The following is a 26,137-nucleotide window of genomic DNA, read 5'->3' on the forward strand; positions in this document are numbered from 1 at the left end:
GGGCACAACAGTAACCATGAAAACTAATACTACCATCCAGTTTAATTGCCATGTCTTCTTGTCCCAAAGCATCCTTGGGAATGGTAATTTTGTGAGGGAGCTAACTCTTTGTTAGATTTCTGGAACTGGGATTCCCACTGGGTAATTGGCCAATTAATGATGGCTGAATAGAAATGAAAGTACCTTTGATGCATTGAGTAGGGAGCCTTCCCTAACCTGGTGCCTCCCAGACATTTTAAACTACAACTCCCATCACCCCTAGTTAACATCACCAATAGTCAGAGAATTTGAAAGTTGTAGTCCAGAAATCTCCAGAGCTTGGGGAAGGGCTGCCTTGGGAGCTTGAGAGGCAGGTTCCAAACACTGTCTTTGGCTGACCCACTCCTTGGACTAGCCATCAATGACTAGCCAAATTATGTTTGAAATGGCTAAAAATAGAACAAAAATGCTCCCTCAACCTGCAGTTTTCCAGGCACTGCCATGTGAGCTTAACTGCACCTGGAAACATTCACCCAGGTGTGTTCCTGGTTTTAGACTTGACTGTCAGATCTTGGCTACTAAAGGCTAAACCACGTATGACATGGGAGATCTACAAATGGGCCTCCCACCATTTTTTAAATTTGCTTTTCTATATTTTAAAGAAGCCTCTGGTTTTTTTGACACACCCATTTATTTCCTAGTTGGGGCAATCATCTATGCTGCTATTCCTATTCTTAGTTGGGGCAATCATCTATGCTGCTATTAGGCCTGTGGTGAAAAATATATAGGTGCTTTCATGATGTCTGCAGTGTGGGGCAGGAGTAGTGATTTAGATTTGGATTAAATTGTTTAGCAATAAAGAACTAATACCCCATCCTCCCCAGGAGCATTTCCCTAGTCAAAAAATCAATAAAAAATCAACCTTTTTTCATTAAAAAAATTGTCTAGACAAAGGTCTTTCATACCACCCGCTATCTGATCCTTGTCACTGAGGTTGCCAAGGATTGAACCTGAGACCTTCTTGTATGCAAAGCTAGGGCTCTGCCACTAAGCCAGGGGTGGGGAATCAGTGACCATCCAGATGTTAATGACCTCCAACTCCCATCAGCCCCAGACAGCATGGCTAATGGCCAAGGATAATGGAAGCTGATGTCCCGTAACAACTGAAGATCCGCAGTTTCCAAACTCATCCACTAAACCATGGTCCTTCTGTATTGCCTGCTGAGTACCTCTGGTTTTTGGATCACAAAGACCAGCTGACAGCACAATCCTAGTCTTGTCTGCTCAGACGCAAGTCTCAATGGGGCTTAATTTCGGGTAAATGGGTAGAGGACTACAGCCTAATTCTTTTTTCTCTCTCTGTTGCAGCGAGCAATAGTTGAAAGTGACCATCAAGCACTGGCACCTGCCTGCTGCACCAGTGATAGTTGCCTGCAGCTGCTTTTTACAATGTTGCTTTGGAGCATGGCTACAGGGCAAGCCTGAGTAAGCTGCAAAAAGACATGAAGGGTGTTATGAAATAAAAGTGCATGGTGAATGTCAATAAAGATATCTGCAGATTTGTCTCTAGAAAAATAATTCTGACCATAGGTAGAAGCCTTTGAGATTCTCAATCGGGAGGATTGGCTGATGTAATCCTGCAAGTTTCTTTTAAGAGAGGGGTGGGGGAGAGATGATTGATAGGTGCAGTAGACTCAGTGGTTTACCAGATCCTTTAAGACGACCTCAGGGAAACAGCCTTTCCTTTAGATTCCCTTCCAGCCAGTGCTTCTTACATCACACAGCCCAGTAATAAATAACAGCTGATTGGAGCAGATCATGTGAGTAATGATGGCATGAAAATGACCTTCTACATGTCTTTGGCTAACATGTGGGAGAAACTTGATTGGAATGAACTTTTACACTTTCCTAAATTTTCCAATATGCTTTCTTTGGCTCCAAAACTTGCTAAAGTATGTAAGCACATTTATTTTAGGGTCAAATGCATTTGGAAATGCATGCATTGAGGAAAAACATCTGTATTTCATTGTAAAAGACATATATTTATATATAGCTACAAATGTTCACACACTTTTTTATTTTTTTGAAAAATCACACATTTCTGTGGGAATCTGATGGATAGAATTGACTCATGAATGAACAGAAGCCAATGCTAGTCCTACTCAGAGTAGACCCTTAAATGCTCGCACATGACTAAGCTATGTCCATTAATTTCAATGGGTCTGCTCCAAGTATAAGTTGGAGACCCATGAACTGTAAATAGACTCATCCGTATTTTCCTGCTTCTAATCATCTCAAATGGTACAGGTGACATTTCATAGTAGGCCCACCTTAATGGTCCAAGCTAAATCAGACCGGGTAGACGTTTCATAGCATACACATCCACCCTGGGTATGCAAGAAAATGTACAAACAACAGAAGGTTGTCAAAGGGTTTACTTCTTTATAGATAAGGACATGAATTTATAGAGCTTGGTTAGAGTGAATCATAGAATCATAGAATCATAGAGTTGGAAGAGACCATAAGGGCCATCGAGTCCAACCCCCTGCCAATAGGTTTACACGTTTTCATCTCTGAATATCCTGAGATTCACAAGCCACCAAGGGATCAGATGCTGAACTTTCATCAAACGTCAGGAAACATTTGGACAAGCTGAAGATAAAGGACTTCATATTGCTAGAACAGGTCAAAGGTCCGCCTACTTGAGCACATTTGAGTCCCACAGTTGCCAGGCAGATTTTCATGGAAAGCTGACAAGCAGAACAAGAAGCTGAGAGCTCTTTCCCCTAATTGTTTGTCTTCAGAATGTGGTACACAGAGCTACTGCCTCTGTACATGAAGGCTCCATTCTCAGTTATTGTAGATAATCACATTCTGTTTATTAACTGGATGCTCCACTCGTGCAGGAACTTTGGGATGTTTCTTTTTTTTTAACCAAATGCAGCATTGTTCTAAGGTGCTTGTGCATCCAGTGCATGCTTCCAGATTGGGATTTTAGATATAGCTAGAGAGGAAAAGGCACAAGAAGAGTTGTGTTATGCAGAGGCCATGGGCTGAGCCTGTTTTCATAGATGCTCTAGTTGCACAGTAACACAGGCGCCGAGTTGCACTCAGCATTGAGGGGACCCAATGCATGCAGAGGAGGCAGACCCTCAGAAAGGTATGCTGGCAATCCATCTGAGATTGTCAAAGGGACACACAGGGCTAAGGTGTCCCTTTGATGATCAGGAAGGTGTGTTGGCGATCTCAAATTGGCACTGGTCATTTGGTTTTCTGCGGGCTATGCTTCCCAGAATGCTTTGGGAACAACACAATGTGGCATTGCTCTCAAAGGCAAGTGGGATGTGTCTAGTAGTGGGATGCTAGTGGGACACATTAAATAAAGAAAGAAATTGGGGTTGGGATCAGAAAAAAGGCTGGCCTTCTCATAAGTTGAAGGAATGGAAATAGCAACTTCCCCTCCCAAAGATGGTTGCTTTGCTTCTCCCCTCCCAACTCCTGGTGCTGTGCTTCTGCAAGCCAAGCAATGGTTTGGCTTAGTGTGATGTGCAGACTTCCGCTCTTCATTTATCTTACTCTAAACAAACCATGGATTGGGCCCTTAGAAACAACAGCAGTCTGGAAAGTCACTTACCAGTCTAAGGAGTATCTCATGTGCAGGTATCAGTAACTGTGGAAGCGAGCAGAGGAGAGAGAATTGTGAGGGTGGCCCTCAAGGTGTGCCATCTGGCAGCCCAATGTTTCTTCTTGTTACATTGCTTCTAACACTGACTGTATGTGTTAAGTCATGGGTTGACATAGCAGCCGGCACAGCGATTTCTTCAAGTAGCTCTTTATTTTGGTAAGCTGGAGTAGAACTGACTGCGAACAGCTCAGCCGGCCTGTATTTATAGGCAGCCGGCTGTCAACATTGTAACCACAACAGCCCAGAGTTCCCGCCTAAAATAACTGGCGCGGACCTGAGTGAAAACTATCTACAGACCTGAGTGAAAACTATATACAGTATCCCCCTGTTGGCCCAGGGTGAAACTACACTACATAACAGTATGTATCCCTCTGCATAGCATGTGCGTGTTTTTGTTGGGGGCTGAGGAGTGGGGAATAAAAAGTCCTTGTACAGTGGTACCTTGGGTTACAGACGCTTCAGATTACAGACTCTGCTAGCCCAGAAACAGTACCTTGGGTTAAGAACTTTGCTTCAGGATGAGAACAGAAATCGCGCAGCAGGAAACCCTATTAGCTAAAGTGGTACCTCAGGTTAAGAACAGTTTCAGGTTAAGAACAGACCTCTGGAACGAATTAAGTTCTTAACCTGTGGTATCACTGTAGCTGCTTAACACTTGCAGGAAGTGCTTGCAACCCAGTTCAACCCAACAAGGACTAAACCCCATCTGCACTAGACATTTGCAGCAGTATCATACCACTTTAAGCAGTTTGGGCTCCCCCCTCAAAATCCTGGGAGCTGTGGTTGGTTAAGGATGCTGAGAGTTGCCAGGAGACCCAAATTCATCTCAGAGAGCTACAGTTCACAGATAACAACCGATCCTTCTCAGTGAACCCTAGAAATTGTAGCTTTGTGAGAGGAGAAGGGGTGGCCCAAAAACTTTCAGCACCTTTAACAAATTACAGTTCCTAGGATCCTTTTTTAGGGATACATGACTGTTTAAAGTGGCATGATGTTGCTTGCTATGCATAGTGCAGATGGTGCCTCAGAAAGGGAAGGAGGGCAGCAGTGCGAGGAAGTGGGGTGTTAGACCTGGTGTGAAATATATGGGGGTGAAAAAATGAAGAGAAGCCAATGGTTGGGGAGGCACAGAACCGCCTTTAGGCAGGTATCATGATGATGATGATTGATTATTATTTATACCCCACCCATCTGGCTGGGTTTCCCCAGCCACTCTGGGAGGGTCTCAACAGAATTAATGATAATAATAATAATAATAATAAAGTGATAAAAGATCAGACATTAAAAATTTCCCTGAACAGGGCTGCCTTCAGATGTCTTCTAAAAGTCATATAGTTGTTTATTTCATTGACATCTGATGGGAAGGCGTTTCACAGGGTGGGTGCCACTACCGAGAAGGCCCTCTGCATGGTTCCCTGTAACCTCACTTCTCACATTGAGGGAACCGCCAGAAGGCCCTCGGCGCTGGACCTCAGTGTCCTAGCTGAACGATGGGAGTGGAGACACTCCTTCAGGTATACTGGACCGAGGCCATTTAGGGCTTTAAAGGTCAGCACCAACACTTTGAATTGTGCTCAGAAACGTACTGGGAGCCAATGTAGGTCTTTCAGGACCGATGTTATATGGTCTCGGTGGCCACTCCCAGTCACTAGTCTAGCTGCCGCATTCTGGATTAGTTGTAGCACTAGGGATGGCCCTGGAGAGAAGTGAAAGTCATTTCTGCAAGGTAGAGCATCTTCTTCACGTGCAGAAGGTCCCAGGTTGAATCCTGGGCACCTCCAGTTAAAAATCTACCTCCCTGCCTGAGAACCTGGGAAGCTGCTGCCAGTCTGAGTAGGCAGTGCTGTGCTAGATGGACCCTCTGACCTGAGAGAAGGCAGCTTCCCCTACGTTCCTATGAGTGTAGGCTAGTTCTGTAGCCTAAAGCTGCTCCCGGCTTCCCCAACCTGGTGCCCTTTGGACTACAACTCCCATCATCCCTGGCCATGGGAAGCAACTGTTGAGAGTTGGAGCCTGGTATGTCTAGAGGGGACAGAGCTGGGGGAGGCTGTTTTACCTTATCACAAAGAGCCAAAAGCCACTGTCGGACCTACTCACCACTCTAAGAAGTCCCTAGCCTTCCAGGCATCAACAACCTCAGCAATGTCTCCTGCAATCTGACCACTGGGCAGCCGCAGGTCATCTGAGACTTGATTGTTGAAGTTCCCACAAGGGGCACACAACTTCCCTGCCAGGCTCTCCGTGACTCTCACAGTCACTTTGCCATTGGAACCGAAGAGAACTTGCATCTGGGAGCTTTGGTCAATGACAATGGTGTCCTGAGATTCAGTGATAGACACGGCATTGGAGACATTCACTGGAAGCTGCACCAAGAGCCCGTTGACCTGAAAGGCAAAGAGGACAGGCTGAGGCAGAGTCATGCTGAGAGTCATTGGGGGTGAATGGGATTTGTTTCCCAATTCCAGAAGGAGAAGAAAAAGAGGGGCAGATCAAAGCAGAAACAGGACATACGTAACAAACTTTTGAATTATTATTATTATTATTATTATTATTATTATTATTATACGTTGCCTTTCTCCCTGGCTCAAGACAGCTTACAGATAAAAATAAGAACTGCTAAAAACATAGAAAATACAAACATTAAAAACAATTAAAACATTGATGGGATTAAAATTATATGCATATATGAATTCTATAAAAACCACATCAATAATTACAATAAAAACAGCACGGCACCAGCCCTTTCATTAAACGATTGATATAAACTAGAGATTGGTCCATCCCTAACCTAGCATCCTGCTTTACAAAGCATCTAGCTAATTGCTTCCGGGAAGGCCAGAAGCAAAGCTCTTCTATGCTTTATCTCCCAGCAACTGATATTTAGAGTAGGGATGGGTGAATCTGTCAATTTTGGGTTCACCCAGTTTCTCATTTTTCCAGCCTAAAGTTGAGTTCTCCACATTTTTGCATCATTTTGCAACTCTCTTTAAGTCCTTGTGAAAATTCACCAGCATTTTCGTATGAATTTCTCTTCATATACATGTGTTTCTATGCAGATTTGCCTCATATACACATATTTGCAGAGCCATTTCCCCTAATATAATGCATTTTGTATGCTCTTTCAACTTATATGCATTTTATGCACTCTTTACCCCAGTACATTTTTTGTGCAGTGTACTGCAAAATTCAGAGAACTGCTGGTGTCAAAGGATGGCTGTGCTTCAGTACTTTTATTATTATTATTATTATTATTATTATTATTATTATTATTAATATTATTATTAGTGCAGTGTAGGTGGGTTTTGCCTTTGGATGTGAACTGACACCCATAACATTTGGGCTGCAGGTTCCACTGAACTATTGTGGCCGACACTGGCTTACCCAAGTCTCCTTGTAGTTGGTCACTGAGATGAACGCTTCTCGGAAGAAGACATAGACGGCTGTCCCAGCTGGCACAGTGTCTTCATTGCATTCACTGACATCCACCAGCACCTTGAACCAGGATGGTGACTGCTCATCACAGTAGGAGGCAATCTTGTAGATGCCACTAGCGAGCAGTTTCCCTTTGGCTCCATCAAAGGAGCTGAACCAGGCTCCTGGGCTCAGTGTGCAGTGCCCTTCCTGCCTTACACAGCTGCGGACCTTGTCTGTGAGCACACAGGTCTCCCCTGCAGCACAGCTGGTTTCCGCACAGGTGAGCTGGCCTGAGGGACGACAGGTGCATTTTTCTGAGCAGTTATTGGAGATGATGGTCTCTCCAGCCTGGAAAGAAATTCCAGAAAGATGATAAGACTTCCTGTTGTAAATAAACTTTTAGCTATCAAAACCAATGCCGTAAGTCCCGGAGGGAAGGATGGTGAAAAGGAAAGGATAGGAAATGGAATCAAAATTATTTTATTTGTTTATTAAATTTCTTTCCCCCTCTTCTAAACAAAGAAAAAAAATGTACTGGAAACATTTAAAAAAATTAAGAAGATTGAAGAACATTATTAAAAATTAAGAACTTCTCATCTCGCTTTTCAGGCCGAGGGAGCCAGTGTTTTTCCACAGACAGCTTTCTGGGTCATGTGGCCAGCATGACTAAACTGCTTCTGGCACAATGGAACACTGTGACGGAAACCAGAGTGCATGGAAACTCCATTTACCTTCCAGCCGCAGTGGCACCTATTTATCTACTCACACTGGCATGCTTTCAAACTGCTAGGTTGGCAGAAGCTGGGATAGAGCAACGGGATCTCACCTCATCATGGGGATACGAACGGCTGACCTTCTGATTAGCAAGCCCAAGAGCCTCAGTGGTTTAGACCACAGCACCACCTGCTCCTCTGCTTAAGAACATTTTAAAACCAACCACATATCCCTGCAGCTGATTATTTCAATGTGGCTGAGAACAGTATCTTTCAGCCATGAAACGAGCATAAACATGGTGGGGTTTTTTGTTTTAAAAAAGACAGATGACATCTCCAGGGAAGGCATTTCACAGGCAAGGAACTCCCACCAAGAAGGCCCTGCCATGTGTCCAATGATGGTTGTATAGATCCATGGTGATCAAACTTTAATACAAAATAGGCAGCTGCTGCAATGGAAGCAAAGACTGAGAAACAAGAGGCCTTCTCCTCTTTTATACAACAACCACCATAAAAACAGCACATACACCATAATCTGGCCATTGGAGCAAGACAGACAGACAGACAGACAGACACATACTTTTGTATACATACAAAAGGTTTCTCTAAACTGTATCACAATCACTGCACTGCTGAGGAACCTTCTGCTTCATAAACCATCACCAACCTTGATGTAGCGCCCATCATAAGCACAGCCACACTTGTCCATGGACACACAGTCTTCCCCATCAAACACGTAGCCGGTGTCACACTGGCAGCCTTCAAAGCAATCTCCGGTGCACTGAGATGGAGCAGATAAGGCAGCACATGTGAAATCGCAGGATCGGGTGCACAATTCATAATGGCTGTTAGCTGGGCAAGGCAGAGCTGAAAGGAAGAAAGGAAGATGTACAGAATGAGATGATCTGCATTCAAGGGTTACCTACAGCTCTCCTTCACCTATGCTAGAGATGTGTTATCTATCAGCTCTTCGTAGCTCTCTGACTGTATTGGCCTTGGAGGGCTGATGGGAGTTTGAATCCAACAACATCTGAAGACTTGGCTCCCATGACGTATGCCAGTGTTCTTCAATCTAGTGTTCTCAAATGTTATTGGACTAAAACTCACCATCCCTGATCATTGACTATGCTGATGGGAGTTGAGTTCAACAATAGCTTGAGAGCCAAGGTTGATGAGCACTGATGCATGCCACACTGAACTTCTTGGAGGAAAGGAGGAATGGAAATGAAATTCAGCAAATAGAATTATGCCCAGAACAGTTGTTGTTTCTTCTTCTTCTCTCTCTAGTACTCTAAAAACATGACAAGAGCTAGTGTAAAGCAACATGATGTATCTGAAAAGAGAGACCCAGCTTAGGCTCCGCAATCCCTCCTCAGACACAAAATATACTGTATGGACTTGGGAAAGTACAGTACAGTGGTACCTCGGGTTAAGAATTTAATTCATTCTGGAGGTCCGTTCTTAACCTGAAACTGTTCTTAACCTGAAGCACCACTTTAGCTAATGGGGCCTCCTGCTGCCGCTGCACTGCCGCTGCACAATTTCTGTTCTCATCCTGAAGCAAAGTTCTTAACCCAAGGTAATATTTCTGGGTTAGCGGAGTCTGTAACCTGAAGTGTATGTAACCTGAAGCATCTGTAACCCGAGGTACCACTGTAATGGTCTTTCAGATCTGGTACTTCCTAATGTGACCCCCCCCCACTACTTGTACCCTTAGCTGTAGAAGAGAGATCAAATCGCTATAAGATGTGTCTTCATAGAGTTGGAACAGTCAAGCAAAGGTTTGACCCAGCTTCACTGAGATTTACAAATTATCTCTCACCATTCAGACATTAGACCTGTTCTCAGTCAATAGTACCAACAGGAGACCTTTCTCTCGTGAAAGACAAGAACAAAACAGCTTTAGAGGAGTGATTTTTCCTCAGGGATAGAACATGTGAGGAAAGGGTTAAAATTTGCTGACTTACAACAGAAGGAGGTCGTTCTCCATGCTCCAATCTTGACTCCAGCCAGTTGGCATGCAGCTGCATAGGCCTGAAGGCTTCGGCAGAGAGTCTCTGCAGCTCCATCGGCCACACACATGTCATGCAGGCACTGCCTCAAGTACTCAGCAGGGTTCACCAAAGAGTGACAGTCTTTGAATGGACCTGTCTTGGACTGGATCATTCCACAGGAGCTCTTGGCCTTGTATGGTGCTGTCTGCTCTGCAGCACAGGTTGGACATTCCACACCACAGCCATCAGAGCAAATGGCACCATCCACAGGGACCTTCCAGGAGGCTCCAAACTCATCCACACTTTGGGTGACTTGTCCATTAGGTAGCATGAAATCATCACTCGTATCACCATTGAAATTGCCCCCAAGTCCACACATATGTCCCTGGTAGGTACTAGGAAGAGACACATGGACGAACGAGGAGGTATCATAAAGGACTGTGAGGCCAAAGGATGAATGGACAATGATATTGTTCCCCTCCTGGGTGATCCAGAGTTTCCCATCCACTGTATTCATTGGCAAAGTGTAGAGCTCTCCATCCACCTGTGCAAACAAGAAATCATATTAGCTGGATGGAGGTCTGGTTGTAAATTCAAACACAAGTGGTCATCACTAGGAAGTACATACCATAGCTTTCCACTTCATCCCCCTTTCAAGGACAATGGAGTGTCCGTGAACAGAGATCACAACTGTCCTTGTAATAGGAGAACGTCCATAGTCAAGCATGCCGTTCTCCACCAACACGGAGAACTTCACTAGATTAGGGTCCTGGCTGCATACTTGGGCTAAGGTGTAAGTACAGGAGCCATGGAAATCAAAACTTTGTCCATCAAAGGAAATATAATGGGGGTCACCAGATGCTATAGTTGTGCCATACCCCACAGGGTGGCAGCCTTGGATGCCATTCTCCACCCTGCACTCCTCATGTGCTCCACAGGAAAACTGCTCACATGTGGTGGCTCCATTGTCCAGACAGCGGCACTTCTCCTGGCAGGAGCTACCAGGATAAAACTCCTCTCCCTTCTTGTAGTATCTGCCCTGGAACATGCAGCCACACTCTTCTGGAGGGACGCACTGATCCCCACTGAGGATGAAGCCAGTATCACAAAAGCACCCTTCTGTGCATGGAGCTTCACACACTTCCGGAGCTGAGAGGCTGTTGCAGGTGGCAGCGCAGCCACTTCCACAGAGCTCGTAGTGAGAATGGCGTGGACAGGGAGTGCCTGGAAAGAGAAGAAAGGAGAGGAGAATGACAACCATTGCAGATTAACAGTGAGGATGCATCCAACCTACTTTTCAAACAAAGGTTATTTTAATGGAAATTCTAGTGGTCTTGAATAGTGGGGAGGGAACACTCATCCAGGAAGAGAGATGTGTTCATTGGGATTCCTAATGTTTTCTGGAAGGATGATGGAACTGAGTGGCTGGAACAGAACAAATGGCCTACATGTATTGTGTATTGTGTAAGTATCATTCAGAGTGATAGTGCAATAGGACTTCTGAGAGTACACTGCAATTAGAGGCAAGCTGTTCTGGGATGGATTTCCAGTAGAGAAGAGAAAAGGGAAGGATGATACTGCCGAAGGGTCTCTTATGGGAATATCCCAGGAGGAGACTATTAAGTTAGTAGACAGCTGTTTTTCAACAGAGGATTTTGTGTTCATAGCCCAACTGAACAACAAATGATTGATGTAATGCATAGCCAATAGGGCTATGCATCCTGGGCCCAATCCAGCATTTTGGATTGGATACCCTCCAACGTTTCTCCGATGAAAATAGGGATGTCCCACCCCATAATGATAATTTTACTATTTATACCCCACACATTTTACTGGGTTGCTCCAGCCACTGTGGGCAGCTTCCAACATATATATATATATATAAACCCATAATAAAACATTAAACATTTTTTAAAACTTCCCTATACAGGGTTGCCTTCAGATGGCTCGGAGGTCAGATAACTCCATACTCTCCAACATTTATCCAATGAAAATAGGGACATCCTAAGAAAAAGTGAGACATTCTGGGATCAAATCAGAAACTGCTTCTCTAAATCAGGGATGTCCCTGGAAAAGAGGGACACTTGGAGTGTCTGGGATTGGCCTAAGGCTGGCCCAAATCTGGATCCTAAATTGATTAAGAAGCCTGCATTCATGTTTAATTAGAGCCTCACCCCTTGTGGTGGCCTCCAAATGATGTTGGACTCCAACTCCCATCAGTCCTGGTCAGTATGAACAATGGTCAGTGATGAGGGGGCAGCAAATTCTGGAGGGCAACATGTCAGCTATCCCAATGTACTACATGAGTTCCCACCCAAACGTTGCTTGCTAAGTGTTATTGCTCATTGCAGATGTAGATTTTTCTTGGGGCATTTCAGTCCCAATGAGGTTCAGAAGTCTGCAATCTGCATCCAAAAGATCTCGCCATGTGTCAGAACTGATCAATATTGTCACCAACCTTTCCTTCTCGCCTTAAAACAGAAGCAGAAGGAATCCCAAACAAGGTTTCTCAGATCAGTTCTGAGGCTAAATTGGCTTTGAGGGTGAATTTTGATGGCCTGTATGCAATTGTTTAGATTATCAAAAGTCAAATACAGTATTTATTTCAACTCAAAAACTGTAGGAAAGTTTGGGGCTGGGATATGCCACTCTACATAGTCTAATGCAATGTTTATTCCTGAGAATCTTTCATTATTATTATTTTTGAATAGCATAAATTTGGATGGTCACAAAAGTGATGCCCTCTGTTCAATCCACATTTTCAATGGGGGCAAGGCATCTGCCCTCCACTTACAGGGGTGGGGAGAACAATACCCTTCGGGGGGGGGGGGTGGCTCGAAACACTTTGGCACCTGAAACAAACCACAGAATAGCACCATCACTCCCTGCCAGGGAAGAAGAAGTGAGTGAAGATCTATATCAGGAACAAGGTGGCGAATAAAGATCTACATCAGGAGCTGCTGCCCCTGTGGATCCTGCTGCCTCAGGCGGTTGTCTCACCTTGGCTCATGGGTGGAACAGCCATGTCTTCAACTGTCACTTAACTAAAACTCCCATTATCCCTGATTGACTGGGGCTCATGGGAGGTGGAGTCCAGGAACATTTGGAGACCCTCAGATTCCCCACTCCTGATACATGATGCAAAATCATGGTTTGGTGCATATATTTTTAGCATTCAGTGTATATTTGACACATGCTCATGCAAAGGCACATGAGCACATGATGCACAGATGCAGGAGAGCCCAAACTTACTGCAAAAAGAGGCTGATCTCCATTTCCCAACCTTGATGTCCAGTGCTTGGCAGGCTGTCACATAGGCACTGATAGCACTACAGAGAGTGTCATGATGACCCTTGTATTGACATGTGTCAAAAATGCAATCCTCAAAGTAGGATGTTGGGTCAATGGCCTCATGGCACTGTCTGAGCGGTCCATCCTTCCGCTTGAGGATCCCACAGAACTGGTCCCCCTTGTAGGTCTGTTTCTCTGCCTCACTGCATACTGGGCAGTCACTGCATCCTGCAGAGCATCCTGGGACTTCCTTCAACTTCCAGCTGTCTGCAAACTGGATTTCATCTGCCGTCTGAGTTCCATCCTTCATGACAAGATCATCACTGGGATCCTGATTGGCATTGCCACACAGACCACACACAGCATTGGCGTAAGTGTTGGGAATAATGACCCTGGCATAACTGTACCAGTCAAAGCTGACTCTCAGATCAAAGTCTGTTTTGATGAAGCCATGGACTCCGCTGATGTAGACCTTCAGTTTATTTTCGTAGGAGAACGGCAGGTCCACAAAGACTCCATTCACCTGGAAAACATGGAAGTGACCACTCAGAGAGTTTCAGTGAAACAACTTCAGGTAGGGCTAGGTAAGGCTCTCTGTCTGAAACTCTGGAGAGATGCTACAACTCACTATTGGCAATACTGAGCTGGTTGGATGAAAGGTCAGTATCAGTATAAAGTAGCTTCCTATCCTCCTATGCTCAGAAGGCATTCTATTGAGAACACTTCTGAGATTTTTCTTTCCCACACTACTAGGACACTGTAGAATTTTCTCTGAATATTCTCCAGCCAGCCACTATTTCTCCTGATTCTTACAATGCCTTAAAATGACACTAGATCTGGGGTATTGCAAAAGTTGAAAAACAGTGTCCAAGTTGCTACCACAGATGCTGCTATTGTCAGTTTAAGCAGCAGCAATGAACAAGCAAACAAAAAACCCTTGGGAGGGGAAAATGTGCTAATGGTAAGTCCAACCCCCTGAGGTTCCCTAATGTAAAGCTTCCTCACACTTTCCCATCCTCCAGCATTCTTTTTCCCTTTGGTACCTTAATCTTGCGTGGATGCTCTTGGCTCAGACTGATGGTCATGCCATAGACCTCCAGAGTCACCACTTTGGTAAAGGACACTGCCTTACTCCCTCGGTTGTTGTTCTCCACTGTGACCAAAAATGGGGTGAGGGTGGAGTCCCCGGAGCAGACCGCTGCCATCTGATAAATGCAAGTGCCTTGGAAGTCATACTTCCTCCCATCAAAGGTGGTATAGTGAGGGTCTCCAGTTCCTATACAGGTAGAGTATGTCGTCCCCTTGCAGCGGCGCACGCCATTCACCAGGACGCATTTTTCATTGCCTTTGCAAGTGGCCTTCCGGCATCTCACTTGGCCCAGGCTTGGATCACACTTGCAGCGAGACTGGCAGTTCTCGTCGGCCCAGAACTCCTCCCCAGCCTTGTAGCGGAGGCTGTTATGCATGCAACTGCAGTTCTCAACAGGGACACACTTGCCGCTGTTGAGGACGTACCCATCATTGCACTGGCAGGTTTTCACACAAGGATCTTTGCAAGCAGAGGGGGCTGATGGTTCAGAACAGGTTGCTGGGCAGGCATTTCCGCAGGCCTCATAGTGACTGTTTTCAGGGCAGGTGTCGGCTGCTGGGTGGTGGGGAAGAATGGATTAGATTTGATAAGATATTAATTTTACATATCAATTAGACAAGCAGCACGTGGGGCTCATAGTCAGTTTTTAGAAACTATAAAATAGGGAAGTGAACCAAGGACCCAAAGGCTAAATGCAGCTCTCCACTCCTCTCTATCTGGTCTACAAAGCCCTCCCTGGACCACACACTCTCTTCATATGGCCCTGCTTTGCACCCTGGGCATTTCTGCCTCACTGTAACGTATACTTTGATCATTCTTATTGCTAGTCTGGATGGAGGGTACAGAGAGGTGTGCTACTATGCTGCTTCACCCACTTTTGCCTCTGGCCCTGCCCACCAGTATTATGTGGCCCTTGGAAGCTTGCCTAGAAAGGAATATGGTCCTCAGGATGAAGAAGGTTCCCCACTCCTGACATAAAGATAACTAACCTGGTGATGGACCAAATCCTACTCGGACCAAGTCTGTTGATAGAATTGTAGAGTTGGAAGAGACCGTGAGGGTCATCTAATCCAACCTCCTGCAATGCAGGGATCTTTCACCTAATGTAGGGCTCAAACTGACAACCTTGGTATTAAGAATCTCATGCTCTACCAACTAAGCTATCCCAGCAGTTCAATAATTATTGTATAGATCCATAATGGGGGCAGCAGTTGCAGGTAATCATTGCACACCCTGGGACATGAGCCTAAAGACCTGTTGCTGGCCCCTCTCCATTTTCCCAGTGGCCCTGGTTGCTTCAAGAGCATCCACAGAGACTGTACATTTTCATGGGGCAGAGCAATGCAGGAAGAGAAAGCCACAGGATTAGCTGAGGGTTGCTTTACTCTGTAGGGCAGGCATGGCGAACCCGTGGCCCTCCATATATTGCTTGAACTGCAGCTCCCCTCACCCCTCAACATTGGCCACAGTGGTTGAGGCTGTTGAGAGTTGGATAACAACATCTGGGGAGCCACAGGGTCCCTTAAGTCCTGCTCTAAGGGAGCTCTTCCTTTAACTCCTTGCCTCTGCTCCCCTGAACTCCAACCCTAGTTTTGCGACCACTTCTCATTTCGTACATGCAGTGCTGCTGTGGATGGTTTCACCAGCTGAATGATGGACATTTTCTTGGGGAGTGATTTCTTCAGCATACGTCTCATTTGCCTGTTGGTCAGGCTGGGCTCGTCCACAACCGGATGTCACCTTCCATTCATCAATGGCAATGCCCTCTTCTTTGCAGGCGGTGGCATATGTCTCCACTATTTGGCACAACACATCTTTGTCCCCTCCTTTTAAGCACATCCCACTGACACAATCATTAAAGTAGCTGGTGGGGCTGACGGTGGGGTGGCATGCTCCAAAAGGGCCTCCTGAAACTTGGCTGATGACCCCACAATACCTTTTGCTGCCAAACAGTTCCTCCTGTCTATCACTGCAGGCCAAGCAATCTCCTTGGCAGGAATCTGAACAGGCAGGGTCCTGATCATCGCTCTTCCAGCTCCTGGCCCAGTCCACCACTGAGGAGGTAAAGGTACCATTCAGATAAGTTGTGTCATCATGGGGTTCGGTGTTGAAGTTCCCACAAAGCCCACAGGTGGCTCCATAGTAGCTGCTGGGGAGAGTCACCACTACAACCCAGTCAGTGTCATACATCACACGGAGGCCGAAATCTGTTTCAATGATGGGCAATCCATTGCTCTCAAAGACCTTGATTTTTCCACCCTCCAGAGTCACAGGGATGCTGGCTGCCACACCATTCACCTAAGAAGAAAAAAGAAGGGGTGGCAGGGTAAGGGAGAGACACACTTTATAGTCCTCTCCAGCAAATTTTGTCCTCTGGATAAGTCATCACTGTGTGTCATTGGTTAATATCCTTAAAAATAGGTACCAAGGCTGTCTGGGAAGTATGCCCTCCATGTAACAAAATAACCCTTTCCTCTTTTGGTGCCTGGGTCACCACGGGGCACTGAGAAGTAGGCTTCTTCCAGATGAGGAGGCTCAATTTTTCCAATTGACCCCTTCTCTCTCTAGGTACTCCATGAATGTGACAATATTTTTTCATGATCACACCTAGGCTTGTGGCCATCTCTTCAGCCTGTAGCTTCCAACCTTAATATGAATACATTCACACCATACATTTAAAGCACTTTTACATCATTTTAAACATGCATGGCTTTCCCCCGAAGAATCCTGGGAGCTGTAGCTTGTTGAGAGTTGTTAGGAGACCACTATTCCCCTCACAGAGCTACAGTTCCCAGAGTTCTTCAGTAGGCAAGATTTATTGTTAAACCACTCTGAGAATGAACATGTCTTGAGGTGCCCTTGTTTTTCTGATTCCTATTAGTGCTGGTACTGAAAAGAGTCACTGGGACGAAACACTTGTGGTCTCTGACTCTCCTTATGCCCAACTTTTAGCATTTAAAGGACCACAAGATATTTGGAGCTATTTGCAGCTCATTTAACAGATTATTTGGGGTTGTGGCAGGGATGATTACCGATTTATTGAGATCCCTCGAGTTTTTTCACTATCGTTACTGCAGCTCATTATGCACTTCTGACACCATGTAACAATTCTGGGTCTGCAGACAGATATGAGGAATTATTTGGAAGTACCTGAGTCACGGGACTCAGGTACCCAAATTACCAGCTTCTTAATAGTAAGGGAATAGATCCAAATTACGAACTCTAATGTGGTCTCTCTCACCACCCCCACTATATAGTTATAAATGGAAATGACCCAAAGAACCTGGATTCTTACCATGAGTTGGACACTTTCTCCCTTGTTAATGGTGACCGTGTGACCATACACTTTGAGATGGCTCAGCTGCATCTTGGCAGCGTCCTGACTGTTCACATTGCTGCTCTTCTCCTCCAATGAGAAAGGGACCAGTGTGGAGTCACTGCCACAGTACTTTGCAATGGTGTAGGTGCAGGAGTCTTGAATGTCCACCAACAGACCATCAAAAGTCTGGAAATCCTGGGCAGCGGAGCCCTGGCAGGTCCCCATGTACTCATGGACACATCTCGCTTGACCATTCTGCGTCACACATGTTTCCTTTGTCCTGCACTGGAGATTTTTGCAGGGATCTGTGAGAGGAAAATGCAACCAAGTCATTTTAAGTAGGTTCAGGTAGATAATGGCTTGAACCTTAAGATAAAGTAATACGAGAAAGTTCACTTAGAACATGGAAGTCTAACGTGAAAAGTTATGAGTAGGAGTGGAAACCATTTGGAGGTTTGGGGAATGCATAAAGAGCATGGTGAGGAGTGTTATCCTTCTCCTTTCCTATAATCTTTTAATACGATCAAAGTATTTCAAAGTGTAATACTTTTAAATTTAGGTGCTCAGAAAAAAATGCATAGAAATTGATCAATAAGAGTAATTTAAATGATGTACTGGATAAGTTATGGTTTTTATAAAATTTTATAAGAGAAAATGAGAAAATATGTGCTATCTTTCCTAGTTTTGAAAAGTTCTTGTAGTCTATTTATTGTAATTTATGATATATGAGAATAGTGTTTTTTAAAGCATGTGGGGCCCCAGTTTTTAACACTGCCTTGCTATATTTTCTATAAAAGTGTGGTGTGTGTGTGTGTGTGACTGACCGTAATAGAGCTGAGCATCATTGAATCACATGGCAGTTGTTTCAGTTTGCATATTGGTTTTAGAAGTGCAAAGTAGGTCATTTCTCATTAGCATGCAAGCAGGACTGAATTTCTCTTCCAACCCTAGCCCCAGACAACATGGTCAATGGTTTGGGATGATGAGAAGATCTAGAGGGCACTAACATTGCCTATCCCTGAGTTGAAGGATGAAAGAAGAGGAGGGGAAAGAAGAGCTGGAGAGAAGGAGGGGAAAGGAATCTCATTTTACCATTTGCACAAATAGCTGGGGAGCCATAAGCCTTCTCATTTCCAATTCCAACACTCAGCAGCCCAAAGGGGGAAGAGGCATGTTCTATTGTGTGGACTGTATATCCCTGGCCCAAGCTGTGTGATGCCCAGGAGTATTCAGTGCCAGACACCAGCTTCCACTGAAGACCACTCAGTGGTCTCTTATCCAAAGTGATCCCGGAAGTCTCTGAAGATTTTGCAATGATAAGGGCATAGTTTTCAAAATGGTCGTGCCCATAGATGTGGTACGCCTGACAATAGCTGGAGATGTCAGGGATTGCCATGAAGAAGGGGTCATATTGGAGGTTCCCATAGGTTCCGCCATCACTGAAGAACATCACCTGGACGCCAGAACTAGCTGAGAGGGACATGGCAGTTGTCCCTTGAATGCCATACATTGTCGCCCGGGCAGCAGGCAGATTCCGGCTTCTCTTGCTCTGTCCCATCTGAGTATTGGCATGAGTCTTTTGGGAAGTGGAAACAAACACCATGTCGTACTCCATGTTAAAGGGCAAAGAGGGGATGATGAAGTTGGTGCCCCAGCTGGAAACAGGCAAAAGCTGCTCAAAAACATGGTCACAAGCATGGACTTGCCTGGAGACGCATGTGTGTCCACTGTAGACGGCTACTGGTTTCTGGGAGACTATTCTAGTGCCTGAGAGGTCCACTTGGCTTTGTAGCTGAGCAGCTTGATAAGGTTGGAGTGAAATGGGGAGCATGGTCCCCCGCGGATAGACTCTTCCTTGGAATGTAACAGCCCCTTTCAGGTAGACCTCAACTGCTGTAGGTTCTTCCCAAGCTATGATGGCTACCTCTCTGTAGCGATCTGTGCCCACATTTGGGGTAACGACGTAGTACTCAGTACCTAAGCTCGCTACAGGATAGACAATGGCAGTGTCGGCTGTCTGGGGTTTGTAGTTCAGAGAGAGAATGGATATGTCCTTGTCAGCCCGGACAGTGAGCGTGTTTTCAAAGACAGTGCTTCCAACCATCTCCGCCTCTGGTGGGATTTTCACTGACAGTGTTTGACCAGCATTCACCTCGGTCTGTACTCTTAAGGCAGGCCGCTTCATAGAGATAGTAATGGATGTGGCAGGAGCATACCCTGTGATGAGCAGCTTAAAATCTCCCTGGAACATCCGTGGCAAGCCGTTCTGCATGAAAGCTGTGATGAACTCTCTTCCTAAGGGGCTAGAGGAGACTGTGACAGGGAGCATGTTGAACATCATCCAGGCAGGGCCACTTGAAATACCTAAATGGGGAGGGGGGACGAAGTTTGAGAAAGTCAGTGAAACTTTTCATTGGGGCCTAAAAACTATTAAAGTAGGGCTCCTTGAGGAATGCATTAACTGCAAATTGCTAAATGAATTCAGAAGAGCCCTGTTGAATGTCTAGTTCAGTATCCTGTTCTCACAGTGGCCAACCAGATGTCTGTGGCAAACCCCAAAGCAGGAATTGGGTGTGATACTCCAATCCTGATTGCAAAACCCCAGTAAATGGCAATTAGAGGCAAAATGCAAGAAAAAGGCAGCATGCATTGCACTTCAGTTGCAAAACCAGGAGGTTCACATCTCAGTTAAAGAGTATGCTTGTGAGCTCAGCTTTTGCATAACAGTCTTCACCAAGTTGACTTGCGGCAGAACTCTGGACCAAAGGATGCTTGCTCTGGCACAAGTCAGGTGGCTCGTGCCAAAGCGCTTGGGACAAAAAAGAGAGAGCATCCCAGTTTTGGTCCCCAAGGTTTTGGAGGGTATGACACTGCATGGGAAGTGAAAGAGAGCTTCATGAACTGGGAAGAGTTGCAAGGATGTTTGATGTCAGCACGGTAAATAAAGTCGTTGGTAAACAGGTCAGGGAATCCAATCTCATTCACAAAGGAGAAGATTTGGGAAAGGGGGAGGCAGAAGAAAGCACAGCAAGTGTACAGCCTTGTTCATTCTCTGGATTAGAGCCAATAGTATTGAACAGACTCCAGAGTTTTGCTGATTTGTGCTGCGTTGATGTGGAAAGATTCCTATATGTTTACAGCCAGGATTTTGGGGGTTTGCTGCCAGCTTTGGGAGAAACGAAAGGATCTTGCTTGTATTCACAAGGGGCAGAGGTGTTAAGACTTTTGTCTAGTTACCCTCCCTCTTTGACACCCTACAAGGAGACCAATGAGCTTCAGTGATGCAACAGAGTACTCACCCCATAGTAAACAGAACCTGGTCCAGAGATTGATCATCCCCATGCTTGACAACGCACTAACAGAGGCTGCAAAATACATTTTGTGATTAGACTGGAACACTTGGTCCTTCCAAGACAATAGCCACCCACCCAACATTTGCCAGATGAAAATAGCTGGAGGTTTTCGCAACACAAGTTGTCAGCCCAAACTGTGTTTGAGAGCAAGTGAGTCAAGTTCAACTGGGGTCTGCGTGATGCCGAAGCTGCAGCTCTTCATATACTGGTGAGTAAATCCCAGTAAGAATAATGGGCTTTCCCCACACAGGTATGCGGATGAATGCAGCCATACTTCCCTGAAATCTGGAGAGAGAGATTGGCCCACTGCATCGATTCCTTACCCTGCTCCTAGCAGTTAGATCTATTTATAATAGTGCCAGCTGGCCAGGGGCAGATAATAATTAATGCCCTGGCTTCCTCCTGTGGTTTGATCTGCAGAAACCAGCAAGTGTAGATTTCTCTCTAGACATGTCTGCAGATGTAGATGCCGCTCATAATGAGATTCATCGGCTGTAACAGCAGAGCCAAGATTTTGGTGGATGCAAGCAATTTTATTCTCAAAGTGCTTCACAAACAAGTCACAAGTTTTGTTTGTTTGTTTGGCACATTGCAAATCTACAGAACTTATATTACACATAGTCTCACTCCAAAGAGCCTCTTCTCTTCTCTTTTAGTTAGCACATTTTAATAATTTTGTACATAGTCATGGCTACTAGCCATAATGGCCATGTTCCACTGCCACTATAAGAGGCAGCCTGTCTCTGGATATCATCTGGTGGCAGCTGCAGGTGGGCAGAGCACTGTTGGGTTCAGGTCCTGTTTGCGGGTTTCCCACAGGCATCTGGTTGGCCACTGTGAAAACAGAATGCTGGACTAGATGGGATATTGGCCTGATCCAGCAGGCTCCTCTTATATTCTTATACATGCTTCAAGCTTATCGGAGGGTGGGAGGATGGCATACCAGTGATGGACATTGGGGCCTCAAATTTCATTGGCACCCTGTATGATGCAAAATTAGCCCCCCCACCCTGACTTTTAAGGTTCCACTCTAAATCATAGTTCAGCTCAGTAGGAGAACATTTGTGTTTCATGCAAAAAGTTCCGGGTTCAAGTCCTAGCATCTTCATGTAAGGGCTGGAGAGACCCTTGTCTGAAACCCTGGAGAGACGTACCACTATTCAGCGTAGACAGCCCTGAACTAGATGGATCAATGCCTGACTCAGTATAAGGTAGCTTCTTATGTTCCTAGGTGTTTTCAAGTATGGCCACTACTGAAAGCAGGATTCTGAATTAAGTGGACCCTATTGGTTTGATGAAGCAGGTCTTCTCTGGGCTGCAACTCAGAGCACTGTCCTAGTCTTCAACATACATCTGCAAAACACCCTCCTCCTTCAGTTTTGTTAGGCTGGCAGGGAGATAGCAACCCAGAATTACAGGAAGTATTGTGACCTTGCCCTCTTATGTCAAAACACAACATAGGCATGGTTCAGAATTAAATGGACTGTCTTGCAGGAGTGGGGAAATTGTGGTCCTCCAGATACTCTTGGACTACAGCACCTCTCTTACATTTTTTTTTAATCAGTTGCCAATTGCAGTCCAATAGTAGCCTCATTATAACAATACCAATTTATAATACAATTATTAATATCAATCATTCAAATACTAAATTATGTAATTTAGATAAAGTGCCCCCCCCCGGATGCTAGATTTGATAGCTTGATTATTTTCTTTATTTCTGTGTTACAAAATCTTATTAATTTCAATTGCATTCCGGTCATAATAAGAAGCCCTTATACAACAACTGCAATATTAATAACTTCTATTTGACACATTAAATGATTTCTGAAACTACAAAGGAAGGAACTCAGACTGTATCCTTGTTCTTCCTGTGTGTGGCTGTCTACATGAGTCAAGGATTAGAGTGTGACCAGGGGTGGTGAGGGAGGCGGGAGGCTGAACGCGGGTACCCCCCCCCCTCCACAAAGCAGGGAAGGATTTGGTATCATGAGAGAGAGAGTGTATTCCCAACACACACACCCAACCTGTCCTTTATTTTGCCCTACCAGAGGTGGCAACCCTAGTGGCCTGTTATCAAATCTGCTGTTTCTATATGGGAACGGGAATTTCCCCTCTCACCAGATTTAAGAACAGTTTTTGCTGGAGTTATTCATATGGAGTTATTCATAAAGGAAACCCACTCTTTCTTACCTTCAGTTTGCTTGTGTTTCTGATGCACTTGAATTGAGAACAGAGGGAGTTGCTGCTGCCGGATCCCTTCCTCTGTTTTCTCCCTCTTCCATAGTTTCCCTTTATATAGGGAACAAATGCCAGTTCCAGGAACTCCCCAATGGGACTTGAGGGTTGATGGATTCTTTATTTTTTTTAACCAGAATAGATTTAAATTATAATGGGCTGTGAAGATAACAACCAACTTGGGACCTGAGATTCCTGGACCAGCCCTTTTCCCGATGAGACTGCAGTCATGTCTTTGGTTGTGAAATGTTTTGGCCATGGGAAAGCCACTGGTGATTAATAGGAAGAAATGATAGCATATTCTGGCATCCCCCAAACCAACCTGCTCACAATTGACCGTGTCTAAGCCAACGAGAGAAGATAAATTATTTATTGGGTGTCAGGGCAGTGACATAGTTAGCAAATCTGGTGCAATGAGCAAGACCCCAAAGAGTTACCAGAAACCGCAGGACATAGGTCTGAAGTCTGAACATCCCACTCCAAACCAGCAGATTCCAGTGAGCTGGCTGCCAAGTTAAACAAACAAATGGGGAAGCCAAATTTCATGTGTTTGTGTAAAAGGAGGTTCAGGATTGCCCTGGACTGTGCCCAGATTAGGAGTCTGAGGCCTGCGTGGCCCATTAGAGCCTGGAAAGCCAACATTCGCTCATCATTGTTTGCAAGAAGGGGAGTGGAAGCAGATGGTGCCCTGAGGGAACAGGATAGCTGGCAAATAATGATCTCCTTTTATCGTAACAAAACAAGTTGTAAGGAAATTAAAGGAAACTATGAGCACAGGGGAAGAAATGGATGAAGGTGACGAAGGGTATTCGGGGGATTTACAGATGGATCCTCTGTTTTATTAATACACAAGCATTTTGATATAGCAATACGTATTGTTGTATGTCTCTGCATATGTGCTGGTTACTTTGGGAAAGCCAGAGTGTATATACATATATGTATATTTTTATGCTGCTTTTTTATATTCTTTATTGCTTTATGCAATAAAACATTGTTTGGTGGGGCCCACCTCTCTTGCTAACTTTACACTGTTCTCTTCCATTTGGAACAGCTTTACTCATTTAATAATTGCAATGGTTCTATCTATTTTTACAGCTCTATATTCTATTTTTGTAAACCAACCCAGGACCTTATGGTGGACGCTGGCAAAGAAATCTTATAAACAAGCGAACAATATGTTTACAAGTTTTTTTGTCAGGGAAGTGGTATGCAAATCCTGTCAAATAACAAGGAAATTATTGATTGTTTTCTGTTTTGTTTATAACAATATTTCTGCACCACCAACTCACGCACAAAAAAATCACGGTGGCATGCAATAAAACAATCAGAACACCATACATTTATACAATCATAAAATTCGCAACAAATGTTCAGCTCTGAATCCTAGATCAACAGAGCTAAGATCATGACCAAAGAGAATTGCACATTTCATAGCCTAGGGTGCATAGTGAGGGCCCACGGCTGCTGAACAAGTAGCAGTGCTTAGGGGATGACAACCCCCATTGATCACAGTACACTGCAGGTGGGAATGTAGAGAACTTAAAAAAATGGGAAATGATATATAATGAAATGAAGAAAATGTTTAAAATGACATTTGTAAAAAAACCAGAAGCATTTTTGTTAGGGATTGTAGGACAAGACCTGCCAAGGAAAATAAAGAATTTATTTATGTACGCTACAACAGCGGCAAGAGTCTTGATAGCACAAGGATGGAAGAATGAGGAAACCTCGACGAAAGAACAGTAGCGAGAGAAATTGATGAATTATGCAGAACTGGCTAAACTGACATATAAACTGCAAGAAAAGGACAACTGTGACTTTAAGGAGGGATGGGAACTTTTTAAAAACTATTTAAAAAGAAAACAAAACGAACTGGACTCCTTGGCAGGTTTTGAATAAACATAAATAAATTTATTGGTTGATAACATGATGGATAGACATGTAAGTATATGTACAATTTTATAATATGCAGAGAAAATATGTGAAGAGAAATCAGGGAGAGGAGCTGAGGGAAGTTCTTGGTGGGGGGTAGGGGAAAAAATAATGTTTGTGATTATATGGTTTGATAATTTGTTATGTGGAAATTGATTAATAAAAAAAATTTACAACGACCACAGTACACTGCTCACTGACTGCAGCTAGCTTGTTTGCACACCGCGATGCCCAGGGTGGGATCACATGTGCAGCGGGAACCACAGGTCTCATCAGCCCAGAATTCTTCTCCGGCTTTGTAGTAGAGCCCATTGTAGGTGCAGCCACAGCTCCCGACAGGCACACACTTGTTGACGCTGAGGACGTAGCCATTGTTGCACTGGCAGGTTTCCATGCATGGCTGCTCGCAGGCAGAGGGAGCATAGCGGTCGGCGCAGCTGGCGGGGCAGGCATTGCCGCAGAACTCATAGTGGCTATTCTGAGGGCAAGGCAAGGCTGTGAGGAGGAGAAGAATAGCAAGAATTTAACAACAGGTAAAATGGCCTTCAGTTACTGCCCAGAAGCGGCCACTTTGTTTGACAATGGGCGATGCTACAGTAATGTTAAAAGCTGGCATGCAGTGCTGGAAGGCAAAAAGGTGGAAATATTGGGAGTGGGAGAAGCCACAGGATATAGGGATATTTAAATAAGATGTAGCTTACTTTAACCATACAGTCTAGTAGCACAGAAGACTAATAATAATAATAAATTTTATTTATACGCTGCCCTCCCCGGCCATATATTATGCACAGATTGGGATACTTACCACAGGAGCAAAGGGCTGTGGAACCAATGCCAATGAAAGGTGAGACTCCAAAGATCAAGAGTCCAAAAGGAGTACTGGGATGCTCTACAGAGACAGCACTAGCATTTCTGCCCAAACTGAGCTGAGCAAAAGAATATTCTGTCCCAGGAATTGGTCTCCACTCAGTGTTTGTAAAGACTTTCTTCTCTAATCTGATCCCACTGGAAAACGAGGTTTTGGCTATGACCACAGCAAAATTTGCAAACCGTCTTATCCCACCAATGCGATACGATGTGCAATAGCTGGTTAAGGCTGGAATATTGATGAGGAATGATTCATGCATGACGT

The 26,137-nt window shown here is 44.8% G+C and overlaps 2 protein-coding genes across 2 annotated transcripts in view; one reads left to right on the forward strand and one right to left on the reverse strand.

The window, feature by feature from the left end:
- LOC310711147 (IgGFc-binding protein-like) overlaps positions 1-1,554 on the forward strand; it is a gene marked incomplete at its 5' end in the record, with an annotated part of 39,694 nt that extends 38,140 nt beyond the window's left edge. Inside the window, one exon of the mRNA XM_083512615.1 lies at positions 1,348-1,554. Coding sequence (XP_083368741.1) covers positions 1,348-1,357 — 10 coding nt within the window. The 3' untranslated portion in view covers positions 1,358-1,554. The remainder of the gene's footprint in view (positions 1-1,347) is intronic.
- Positions 1,555-2,898: 1,344 nt separating this feature from the next.
- Positions 2,899-23,281, reverse strand: LOC310710939 (IgGFc-binding protein-like). The gene is made up of 14 exons (XM_083512278.1): positions 23,029-23,281; positions 20,785-20,850; positions 18,578-19,849; positions 17,462-17,790; positions 15,783-16,464; positions 14,120-14,721; positions 13,038-13,599; positions 10,414-11,009; positions 9,759-10,329; positions 8,459-8,658; positions 7,046-7,426; positions 5,762-6,048; positions 3,614-3,649; positions 2,899-2,983 (listed from the first exon to the last, which is right to left on the reverse strand). The coding sequence occupies exons 2-13, from the start codon at positions 20,825-20,827 to the stop codon at positions 3,643-3,645; spliced, it is 5,532 nt and encodes a 1,843-aa protein (XP_083368404.1). The 5' UTR covers positions 20,828-20,850; positions 23,029-23,281; the 3' UTR covers positions 2,899-2,983; positions 3,614-3,642.
- Positions 23,282-26,137: the final 2,856 nt, after the last annotated feature.

This window comes from Podarcis liolepis, assembly GCF_965112155.1.
Source record: "Podarcis liolepis genome assembly, chromosome: 7".
Taxonomy (NCBI): domain Eukaryota; kingdom Metazoa; phylum Chordata; class Lepidosauria; order Squamata; family Lacertidae; genus Podarcis; species Podarcis liolepis.